Source organism: Xenopus laevis, chromosome 7L (genome assembly GCF_017654675.1).
Source record: "Xenopus laevis strain J_2021 chromosome 7L, Xenopus_laevis_v10.1, whole genome shotgun sequence".
NCBI lineage: Eukaryota > Metazoa > Chordata > Amphibia > Anura > Pipidae > Xenopus > Xenopus laevis.
This window is the reverse complement of record NC_054383.1, coordinates 13,606,648-13,619,456: the sequence shown is the minus strand read 5'-3', so window position 1 is coordinate 13,619,456 and position 12,809 is coordinate 13,606,648. Positions and strand designations below refer to the sequence as shown.

The window sequence follows — 12,809 nt, the reverse complement described above, 5'->3', positions numbered from 1 at the left end:
TTTTTTTCAACAACTTTATTGTACATTTCAGAGGAAAGAGGTGGGATTTTATTTATAAACATAGGGGGTCGAATTTAGTAAGCAGAAATTCCTCCTGTCCAATCACGGCAAGTGAAAAATACACAATAACATGTTCTTTTATTTTAATTTTATATCTATTTTTATTTATTATATCCTTAACAACCCCCTTAAGCCTTCTTAGTAGTCTTCTGATAGTAAAGTGTAGTTTGGTTATTATTATGTGTCTGTAGCTGCATAACTCCTATGGCAGCTCTGAGATGATATTTTCTGTAGGGTACACAGCCCTCTGTCTGTCTGTCTCTTTGTCTTTGTGTCTGCAGGATGGTCGAAGATGTTGTGTCTGTTTGTTCTCTCTTGTAAGTAACTTTTTTCCTCAGTCTTTGTCTTGTTAATGTTTGTGTCTGCCTGTTCTCCTGTCCGCCAATGTGTTTTTTTGTGGATCACCCACTTACCATGTTAAAGGGATACTGTAATCAGAAAGAGAAGTATTCAATGATCCCTGAAAAAAATGTGTAATGTTATTTTGTGACGTTTTCTAAACATTTTTAGCTGTAAAAAATACAAGGGGTTATGTAATAAAAGGCACTAAGTTTGCCCAGGACAGGAACAGTAACCCACAGCAATCAATCAGCAGGTAGAAGTTAATGGTCGCCTGTTTAAAAGCAAACATCTTATTGGTTGCTATGGGTTAATACTACTGGGCAATCTGAATGCCTTTTAATACATATGGGGGGTTAGTCACTTTATGTGTAATTTCCTGTACTTCTTCCTGGTAATGACGTGACTGCTTATCCTCCTTCTTTGTATTTATGTGACTACACAGCAGCTTATTTATATAAACAATAGTACTGTTTCTGAAGCAAACACAGCGGTTTTACCAGTGCAGGGCAACACTGCATTATATTTGCATTACTCTAAAATGCTTTAATTTTTGTGATGCTACTGTTCCTTTAAGGATAAAAAGGCTCAGCCTTTCATGATAGACCTAGTAATAACCTTTTAGGGGCCGGCATTGAAATTACTGGACTCCACATAGCAAAAATATATTGAAATATGGTCTAAATTTGGTCTCCCCTAGGCCATCAGACTACAGGGCCCTAAGCAAGACAAAATACACCTATTATGTCTACACAGCAAATGCACAAATGCCTGGAGGTGTCAGTTTGTGACTGCAAGATTTTGTAATTTGGTCCCTGCTTAGAACTTGTAATTCTTATGTTTATTTAATCACGTGGGAGCTGCCATATTTTGTCTTTTTGTTAAAACAGTGGCCTTTCTTGGTATAATTGTCATTAATATCTGTAGTTTCCATTTACCAGTGCAAAACATGGTGGCTTGTGACTATTTTTGCATCTTGCCCTGGATGTGCAGGTCCTGTGCCTACACACTTCGGCGACTTCGGAAAACAAAGTGTTCCGAGTGCCATCCCACTGGCGATTTTCAGTTTGGGAAGATTAGTCGCCCTGAAGAGGAGGAGATTTGTCGCCGGACGACTAATCTCCCCGTCTTGCAACGTGTGTCTCTTTGTTGTTTTTAAATGGGGTCAGTGACCCGCATTTGAAAGCTGGGAAGAGTCAGAAGAAAATGGCAAATAAATGAAAAACAATAAAAAAGAAAAACTGAAGGCCCATTGAAAAGTTGCTTAGAATTAGCCATTCTATAACACACTAAAAGTTAACTTAAAGGTGAACCACCGCTTAAAGGTTATCTCCATGTAGCAGGCATTGGCTAGATTCTGTTTGCTCGGAATAATTCTCTCATTTTTCAATTTCAGTGACACATTTAGGGTGAAGAAGTCGCCAAAGCGCTCCCCGGTCAATGAAAATGGCACAGAGGTGAGTAATGCGATTTTTCCTCTAGAAATAACCATATTCCATTAACACGGTCTGGCCCGGCGTTGCTATAGACAAGATTTCCTGCATTTAATTTAATAAGCTGCTTGTTTGACTCGTGTTGTCTGATGTTTAACCCTTCTGCATTGGATTTGCTTAAGCGTGCAGACTCTAGCAGCTGTCTGTGCTCCGATAAACCAGACACACTTAATCTTCTCTTCCCTCTCCAGGGCAGCCTGACATCTACAGGACTCACAAGGCAGTTATGCTGCCCTCTCCACCCTATTCACAGTATAGAGAAAAAGATATAATTTACTTCTGGAATCATGTACAAATGTCAGCTCCATAATATAAGCATATTTAAAACACACATATGGCATTTTTACATGGTAGATAGATAGATCGATAGATAGATAGATAGATCGATAGATAGATCGATAGAAAGATGATAGATAGACAGACAGACATAGATGATAGATAGATAGATAGATAGATAGATAGATAGATAGATAGATAGATAGATAGATAGATAGATAGATGATAGATAGACAGACAGACATAGATGATAGATAGATAGATAGATAGATAGATAGATAGATAGATAGATAGATAGATAGATAGATAGATAGATAGATAGATAGATAGATAGATCGATAGAAAGATGATAGATAGACAGACAGACATAGATGATAGATAGATAGATAGATCGATCGATCGATAGATAGAAAGATGATAGATAGACAGACAGACATAGATGATAGATAGATAGATAGATAGATAGATAGATAGATAGATAGATAGATAGATAGATAGATAGATAGATGATAGATAGACAGACAGACATAGATGATAGATAGATAGATCGATCGATAGATAGAAAGATGAAAGATAGATAGATCGATAGAAAGATGATAGACAGACATAGATGATAGATAGATAGCCCCCAAAAAGATATATTGGATTTAACTGTTACATAAAATCATACTCCCAACTCCTGCATGAAGAGAGGATGAAGACAGACAGATGCTAAGAGTGGGATAGTGGAGAGTAACTTGATTATTCTGAACTTTGACATTTAGAAAATTTCAGCATGATGAAGCTTATATTTAATTTTCGTGATATTTCCGTTTAATTTACTGTTTTTTTTTTTTTGTTTTTTTTTCAATATTTTTTATTGAAGAAATTGTGCTTTACAACATATTGGTATTATGATTTCCACAATCTTGCATTTACATACAATAGTCAGGGCATCTCTTTGTCCACCAATACATTTGTTAAATCTGATCATAATAGTGTAACAAGTCAGATGTCATTACAACAAAGCATATGTCTTGCCATCATTGTGCAGAAGATAGTCATTGCACATTTTCCTTTTATACATAGAATTGAAAAAAAAAGGAAAAACTGGGAATTGTACATTAGGGGGGAAAGATAAGAAAAAGAAAGGAACAGAAAAGAGAGACATAAAGTAAAATAAAGTAAAATTAAATTAAGTTCTGTTTTCTTTTTTTAAACATTTTTCTACAAGTGAATTTATTTTGCTCTTCCCCTCAGATTACTTCTCACCAGTGAGGCCCAAGTCTAGCCAATAATCTTAAAAATGAGGTCAGGATAATGCTGACCCAGACATGATAACCTACATAGTACAAGATGTGGCACGGAATAGAATGGAATAAAGACTTTCCTCAGTTCTTAATTCCACACATTTCACATTTTTGCTCTGAAATGCTCAGACACTATTTGCAAAGTTTAATGATCACAGAAATGGAAAGCCTTTTTGCCTTTCCCTTTGTAACAGATTGAATACCCGCTTTTGTATTTTTCCCCTTTAATGCCTATGGCACACAGGTCGTATTCTCTGCTGGTGGTGAAGCACTGAATATATCAAGGCTGCACCAGTGTTTGTACATCGCCTATGAAATGTTGGTGAAGAATATAACATATGTGCCATAGGTCTAAGCACAGAGTTCAGGGTAGTGCTTTATAAATTAGGAATGCACCGAATCCAGGATTCGGTTCGGGATTTGGCCATGATTCTGGCTTTTTTCAGCAGGATTTGGATTTGGCCGAATCCTTCTTCCTGGCCGAACCGAATCCACATCTTAATTTGCATATGCAAATTAGGGGAGGGAAATTGCATGAGTTTTTGTCACAAAACAAGGAAGTAATAAAGGTTTTCTCCTTCCCACCCCTAATTTGCATATGCAAATTTGGATGTGGTTCAGTATTTGTCCTAATCTTTCGCAAAGGATTCAGGGGTTCGGCCGAATCCAAAATAGTGAATTCAGTGCATCCCTATTATAAATAAATTCCAGCGATTAATAAACATCTCATCAATCCAATGCACTCAAGAAGCTTGCCTTTCTACTCAATGTTGACTTTTCAATCGATTCAAGTAGCTACTTGTCAAGCCAATTAAAATACCCTGGGGGAGAAGTCTGAGTGTATTGTATCCAAATGTAACAATCTGTATATAAAAGGGGTTATTTACTAAAATCCGATTTTATCTCATTTTGATAAAAAAAACACAACCAAACTCCCATACCCGATTTAACCTTATTTATTATTGAAAAAACTCAAATTAATCGGTTTGAGAAAAACCTGAAAATCATACAAAAAATTGTATTGTAAGATCTGTATATATATAAGGGGTTACTTACTAAAATCTGATTTTATCTCAATATTTTAATTAAAAAAAAACCACAACCAAACTCCCATACCTGATTTGACCTTATTTATTATTTAAAAAGCTTTAATTAATCTGTCTGGGGAAAAAAAAATAGTATTGTAAGATCTGTATATATAAGGGGTTAAGGTGGCCATAGACGCAAAGATCTGCTCGTTTGGCGACATCGCCAAGCGAGTGAATCTTTCCCCGATATGCCAATAACGAGCATGGCTATATCGGGGGTAATCTGATTGTTCGGCCGTACGCTCGATGTGCAATGGGCTCCGGAGGGATCGGTCGGGTCAAAATTAAACCTGACCGATCGACCAAACGACCGATCTCCACCGGACGAAAGCTGTCGGCACTTTCCACACACGATACGAAAATCGTACGAGTCCTCGGTTCTTACAAAAGGATCTGTGTGTCTATGGCCACTTACTAAAATCAGATTTTATCTCATTATTTTAATTAAAAAAAACACAACCAAACTCCCATACCCAATTTGACCTTATTTATTTTTTTTAAAAAGCTTGAATTAATCTGTTCGGGGAAAAAACTGAAAAATCGTAGAAAAAATTGTATTGTACGATTTATTCTGTTTTTTCCCCCCGAATTGTACAACAATTTTTTTGCCCGAAAAGCCTGAAACGTGCGGATTTTCAGGCTAAACCCAGACCACAATAACTTCCGATTAGGATTGGGACTTCTACATTGACTTAAACACAACCTTGGCAGGTCTGAGATGGACAGATTAAGGCTTTTTGTAGCATTCTTTAAAAAGAAATTTGAGTTTTGCCCCAAAAAGCCCAACCAGATAAATTTGAGGTTGAGTAAATAACCCCCATAGTGTTATTGACAATTGCTCTTATTCGATTATGGTTATGGTATTTTGTCCTGGTAAAAGACACCTATATGTTATGAATTATATATGAGAAAAGTGATTGGTGGGTGCCTCTATGTTGGACTTTATGTAGATCTATGTATGTCCCATGCAGACAACAAAGGTTGGTTTAATCAGGATATCTATGTTATTATATTTTTAGGAGCTCACCCTACCTCCCAAATCAGATATACCCCCAGTGATAGCCTCTGAGGATCACGCTACTGATGAGGAGAAACTGGCTTCGTCTGTGGGTCAGAAATGGTCCTGCATGGCAGTGGATTTGGAGCCGGAGAAGAAAGATTACCCAGAACCCTCGGATCTCTCCAACTTCGTGAATGAGAATCAGTTCCACACCTCAACGGCAGATGGTGAGGAGAACTTATGTAGGAGGTTTCAGATACATGACATCCCATGTGCAGTGCAAACACCATCATAATTAGTGGTGATGTCAACCACTTTGAGGCCTCAACATTGTGCGAGCTAATCTCAACAGCCTCCCTCTTATACGGCTCTATCAGATTCCCCGGTCTCTTATGGCATTTTCCCATCTTGCTGTGGCATCGGTGCAGTCTTAGGGAAATCACACAGAAGACTACACGCATATATTTTACTGGATCAAAAGGTTCAAAAAATAGTGCAAAGTGAAAACCCATTGTCAAGAGGGGGTGTAAACTATATCAAGGGCAATAATGTGTTGGTTGCTATGGGTTTGCTATAGCAAACTTTGCACCTGTTACTACACTCATCTCTGAGAGAGAGAGAGAGAGAGAGAGAGAGAGAGAGAGAAGACTTTAGAGCAGTGGTCCCCAACCAGTAGCTCATTAGCAACATGTTACACACCAACCCCTTGGATGTTGCTCCCAGTGGCCTCAAAGCAGGTGCTTATTTTTAATTCCTGGCTTGGAGGCAAGTTTTGGTTGTATAAAAACCAAGTGTACTGCCAAACAGCGTATTCTGTAGGCTGCCAATTCACATAGGGGCTACCAAAACCCCAATCACAGCCCTAATTTGGCACCCCCTTGAACTTTTTGCATGCTTGCATTGTTCCCCAACTTTTTTTTTACATTCGAATGTGGCTCATAGGTAAAAAAGGTTGGATGCCCCTGCTTTAGAGAATTAGAAAGAAAAGCTATTGAACCACCAGAGAACTGATATCCAACCAGCTGCTTTTTATTTGCTTTTCAATTACAGATCCCAGTATCTCTAAGTGTTTCAGGCTGTTGGGAAATGCTGGGAGTTGTTGTTTAGCAACAGCTGGGGATGTGATCCCTCATATTAGCTGAAACATGAAAGATGAAGAAGATGCTTTGGTTACTGTTGCCAATGGAAATTCCGTTTATATGAAGGGCAGCATTTGGTTAAAGGGGACCCGTCACCCAAAAATATTATTATTATTATTAAATTAAAATTATTATGTTAGTCAAGCAAGATGAACTTTAATTACACTGTATACATTATTTGAATCTTGTTTCCATCAGTCTGGGACTCATAATTATAGCAAGCAGGTAGCAGCCATTTTGTGCACACTGTTATTAAGACAAGTCTTGTATCATCTCAGAATCTTGTTTGTGCACCAGAATGTGGGACCTGATGTCCATCCCCATGCCCTGGTTACACAATTAAATGGTTAAGAGAACTGGGGGAATATGGGGAGAGCAGTGACATGTAGGAAGTGCCTAATGGAAAGTGAAAGTAATTGCTTGCCCCGCCTCTATGCCTAGGCATAGAGGAGGGGCAGGCAATATTTGATTGACAGCTGATATTTTTAAATGAGTTTACAACAGCAACAATAAAAAAAAGAAATTGGATTTCATATTTAATTTGAAAAGGACTTTTATTATACAGATTTTCATGTCTGGGTGACGGGTCCACTTTAATCAGTTGCCATCTAACCCCTGGACAGATATTAATTCTACATTCAGTATTCCACGTGAATAGTACATTTAGAATCACGCTTTAGTGCCATTATACACCAAAAATAAATGCTATATAACCATAATAACGTGTCTTTTACCAACTTATCTTCATTACAGTTTCTAATGCCTCTCATTTATTTCCAGATACTGAATTTGGAAACTCTTATAATATTGAATACATGGAGAAGACTGGAACTTGCTCCCCGGTAAGTCCAACGTACGGGTCCAGATGGCAGACAAAAGTGCAAATAAACCATAGTAAGAGCACAAGGGGGAGCTTGTCTGTCTATAATATTGCACAGAATGTATTTATGTAACTGGGGGAATGGAATTTAGATACTAAACATAGTGGTCGGGTTTGGTGTTTGATGATTTTGACCAAAGAAATGTCACAAGTGCATAATTAGATTGTATTCTCTGTGTAAAAATGTGGCTGTGTTTTAGAATACTATACAGAGGAACATATTTTTAATTGAGTACATTAAAGGACCAGTAACATCAAAAAATGTAATTATTTTAAAGTAATAAAAATATAATGCAGTGTTGCCCTGCACTAGTAAAACTCCTGTGTTTGCTTCAGAAACACGACTATTGTTAATATAAACAAGCTGCTGTGTAGCCATGGGGGCAGCCATTCAAAGGAGAAAAGGCTCAAGTTACACAGCAGATAAGCTCTGTAGAACATAATGGTGTTATCTGTTATCCATTAGTTATCCTGTGCCATATAGCCGTTTTTCAATTTCCGCCATTGCTAATCAGCAGCTTGTTTATATGAACTATAGTAGCGTTTCTGAAACAAACAGATCAGTTTTACCAGTACATGATATTTTCATTACTTCAAAACACTTTCAGTTTTTGGTGTTACTGTTCCTTTAAGCCAAAAAAGCCCACCTTGCTGCTCTCGGGCAGACTGAGCATTATGGGTAGCCGAAGCAGCAGAAAGACCACAGGTTGGAAATATCTTCCAATAGATCTGTAAACCTATGATATTAGGACAGAACAGAGAGGCATTCTATTTTTACTCCCTTTGGATTGGGGCCCTTAGGCCAGACAAACCTACTTTTATATTAGCTGTGACCCTCCAGCTGTTGTTGAATCATTGTTCTGCTAATATCCCACCAACAGCTGAAGGGCCATATTATAACTATAAATTTATCATCTATAGTATCACTTCTCTTTCATTTAAAAGGAAGTCGCTTTATAAATAGGTTTACACATTTACACGTGCCATCAGATTAAATAAATCAGCAAATGAATACATTTGCATAAAAGCAATTGCTCATTGGATCATGCCTTGCAAAATGAGTAACCCTCCATTTGTACCTCCTGCCCCAGCTCCAAGATGTGCCCCAAACCCAGTCCCTGTACCTGATGTTCGAGGGCTCTCAGGAAAGCCCAGGGAACACTCCTTCCAAGTTCTCAGAGACAAGCATTCCAGGAACAGGGTATGTGGAACCAGGGAGCTGCATAAATTTGCATTATTATGATACTGTGACTTGTTTCTTGCTAAATATAATCCTCCTGTATATTGTTAGTGTGTATGGACAGGATCAATCACATAATGTTCTGTTTATACCATTGTGAATATAGTGTTAGGATCAGTGTATAATGTGCTAATCCCAGGGCTGCATTTTCAAGTCACCCTTGGGCCTATTACTAGGATGGCATCTTCAGAGTGTGGCAAACAAAACAGAGTCTATATGGGAAAACACAGGTTGAGATAAGTGAATAATGTACTGTACATACTGTTTAAATGAATGTAAGGGTCGGATCAGTGTATAATGTAGTGGATATACTGTATAACTGAATGTAAGGATTGGATCAGTGTATAATGGGCTGTATTTGCTGTATAATAGTGTGAATATAAAGAAGGGACCACTTGTATAACATACAGTACATACAGTATAGCAGTGTTATTGTAAGGGAGGAGACAGTCTTATAGTTTCCTATTTTACGTTCCTACTGCATAGCAGTGTTAAATATAATTCTGGGAACAGCTTTAAAAGCAACTGTGTACTAATTAGAACTCATGGCTAGGGATAACGTAGGACTATACGGTATATACTGGTAGCAGCACTCCACTCTGTACTGTAGGGATAACATACAATGGACCACAAGACCAGTGTGAGTAGGTTGTGCTTATTCCTTGTTAGTTGTACCTGTACCATATTTTCTCTCTGCTTGTTACCATCATACAGATCTACTTTTGATGGGCTGGAGCCCCCTCTCTGCACAAGGACTCCCCCCATCATGCAGGATTCTATACGGCAGCCCCTGGAGAGGCCCCGGCAGAGAGATGAGGAAACCGGAGGACTGGGATGCGGAAAGATGGAGTTGGTGAGGAGCATGTGTTCCCATATGAGAAACACCTTGTGCATGACTGCAAGGGTTAATACTTATTTTATTCCCACGAGCCTACGTCCATCTATACTTTAAGTGTAGTCCACAATGTGCGGGGATATCCAACAAATTTCCTTTGGGCTAGTTGTGGCCCTTTACAGTTGGCCCCAATATAACCACAACATATGTGAAACCTTATGCTAGTGACACACAGGACTGTTTCTCCGCCTGCATAGACTGGGATATAACCAAATTGAGATGTTGCTACAGCCATACGTGCCCAGGTGTAATCCCTCTATCTCCATCTTGCTTACAGGGCTCTCCTGAAGATGCGTATGTAGCTGCTGAGACCCTGTTGTCTCGGATTTCCCAGCAAGCAGCTCTCTGTGATCAGCTGAGCTATCTGGAACCCGACCTTGCTGAAAAGAACCCCCAGGCGTTTGCACAGAAATTACAGGTTTGTCTGATTGCCTTGAAGACAATATTGCTTCACCTTTGTATCCGTCACTTAGTCGACACATACTGTGTGTGTATATTGCTCCATTTGTTCCCTAAATGCTTGTCTCTCTGTGTGTACTTCCTGAGGCTGATTTGCGAAGTCAAGTGCAAAGCATCAAAAGGGGCGCAAATATGAGCTCACATCGGCACTGTTCTTAAAAGTGCTTGTATCTCAAATAATGGGATTTTGTGCATGTTTCAATTGACTTCAGTTTCCAGGGTGGGAATGTGTGTGGGGTGGGGCCTGAAAAATGTTTATTGTGGTGGGGGGGGGTACCAAAATTACACCACTGTAATGGGAAAATGTGGTAATAATTAATAGTGCTGCTCCAGCAGAATTCTGCCCTGAAATCCATTTTTCAAAAGAACAAACAGATTTTTTTATATTCAATTTTGAAATCTGACATGGGGCTAAACAAATTGTCAGTTTCCCAGGTGCCCCCAGTCATGTGACTTGTGCTCTGATAAACTTTAGTCACTCTTTACTGCTGTATTGCAAGTTGGAGCGATATCACCCCCCCTTCCTACCCAGCAGCCTAAAGGTGGCCATAGACGTAACAATTACGATCTTTCTTGGAAAAGATCTTTCCAAGAAAGATCGTTCGTTTCAATACACACGTGTAGAGCTGAATCGTCAGATATACAGGTAGATATACGGGAAGAAACAATAGAATTTTACCTGTATCTGACGATTCAGCACTAACAATGGGCGATGTTTGGGTCCCTTCAAAGGCACCCGATCAAAATTTTCCGTCCAGCCCGATCGACAAGCCGACCGATATCCAAGTCTTCTGCCGATATCAGTCGGCTCTTTTTCCACCATACACGCAACGAATATCGGACGAAAATTTGTTTCGTACGATATTATCTGTGCGTCTATGGCCACCTTAACAACAGAACAATGGGAAGGTAACCAGATAGCAGCTCCCTGACACAAGCTTACAGCTGCCTGGTAGATCTTAAAACAACACTCAGTAGTAAAAACCAAGTCCCACTGAGACTGATCCAGTTACATCAAGTAGGAGAAATAACAGCCTGCCAGAAAGTAGTTCCATCCTAAATTGCAGGCACAAATCACATGACTGGGGCAGCTGGGAAACTGACAATATGTCTAGCCCCATGTCAAAATTCAATATAAAAAAAAAAATCTGTTTGCTTTTTTGAGAACTGGATTTCAATGCAGAAGTCTGCTGGAGAAGCAGTATTAACTGATGCATTTTGAAAAAAAACATGTTTTCCCATGACAGTATCCCTTTAAACAGAGAAGAGTCATCTGACATTTCTCTGGGCAGTTCTAAGCTGAGCCTACATTGTGGTTAAAAGACACGGTGATTTGTGCCTGTATTGAGCACTTTGCTCCTTGTACTGACTTCACAAACAAGCCCTTGTGTCTTTCTATTATTTCCTGTCTGTTCTCACCGGTGCTTTCCCCTGTGTCCCCAAACTAATTGGGGGATTAATATGTTGAACACCTTTTCTCTCCGGCTTATCCTCTTCTGGCACAGGAGGAGCTAGAGTTTGCAGCCATGCGAATTGAGGCTCTGACATTAGCCAAACACATATCCCAGGCCTCTTTGAGCTCTCGGCATCCTGAGGTATCTGGGATGTGTGTGCAGTGATCCAGTCCCTGCATCCGTCTGTGGCGTGTGCCGTCCCCTTAGCCACGGTTTTGCTCCATGCCACTTTGATGCTTTGATAACTTAGTGCTAAGTCATAATAAGCTTTAATCAAGCTGGGTACTGGAGTGCCGTGCTCTAACTTTACTGCACTGGAGTCAGAATTAGGGGCAAACCCATTATCTCTAATATGCACGTCTTGTGTGGTTGGAATCTTTTATTTCCATGCATCTGTTTGGTGTTCTGTTCATGCAAATGTCACTAGCAATGCTATTCAGCTGCATTTTAGAGATTTATAGAAGTAGATAGGAGCACCCCAATAGGGGTATATGCCCCTAAAAATCTATACACATAAATAGAAAGCTGTGAAGTTGCCCTTCAGTGAACTGTGAATAGGGATTGCCTATGACTAAGTGCTAGGTGTAAGCATGAAACGCATTAGGCTCCATGAAGGATTGTTTTGATATTTTAATTTGATGGAATAAAAACTATGTTTATTAACTATAGAGCATGCTTATGATCATTTTTTCTTGGTATGATATACCTCGTTTAGAGGTCTATAGCATGCCACAAATTGACATCTGCTATATATAGTTCTCTATCCAAGGTTTCTTATGAGTAGGATTTCTTTAGTGAACTGTGTCAAAAACGATATCCTATGGTGTATTAACCATCCCCATGCATAACGGCAAACTGCGGCCTTTAATTGCCTTTCCTATTCCCCATAGAAAGGTAATTCAAATATAAAACCCATTAGCCACCATATAATACCTATTTGCTAGTGGCTTTTATACCCTCCCTGGGAGTGTGGCCATTGAGATATGCAACAAATGCTGCAGCATTTTATTCACGGGGGTTCTGAACACCATCATTCTCCATTAGAAAAAATCGCCAGTTTACATTTTTTATATTCCATTTGCCTTTAGGGTAAGCATGACCTTGTATTACTTATTGTTGCCCCTTAAAGGGGTTGTTCACCTTCCAAACACTTTTTTCAGTTCAGTTGTTTTCAGATCGTTCCCCAGAAATAACGAC

The 12,809-nt window shown here is 39.1% G+C and overlaps 1 protein-coding gene across 9 annotated transcripts in view; it reads left to right on the top strand.

Moving 5' to 3' along the window:
* The window catches only part of tacc2.L (transforming, acidic coiled-coil containing protein 2 L homeolog), a 122,197-nt gene that overhangs the window by 94,078 nt on the left and 15,310 nt on the right, over positions 1-12,809 (top strand). For 5 of the 9 annotated variants that reach the window (XM_041570253.1, XM_041570256.1, XM_041570252.1 and 2 more), the window contains exons 9-15: positions 1,796-1,856; positions 5,565-5,772; positions 7,465-7,526; positions 8,656-8,765; positions 9,519-9,657; positions 9,977-10,117; positions 11,664-11,753. In XM_041570253.1, the coding sequence (XP_041426187.1) occupies positions 1,796-1,856; positions 5,565-5,772; positions 7,465-7,526; positions 8,656-8,765; positions 9,519-9,657; positions 9,977-10,117; positions 11,664-11,753 (811 nt within the window). The remainder of the gene's footprint in view (positions 1-1,795; positions 1,857-5,564; positions 5,773-7,464; positions 7,527-8,655; positions 8,766-9,518; positions 9,658-9,976; positions 10,118-11,663; positions 11,754-12,809) is intronic. The other 4 variants (XM_041570259.1, XM_041570258.1, XM_041570260.1 and 1 more) reach the window with 2 other exon arrangements.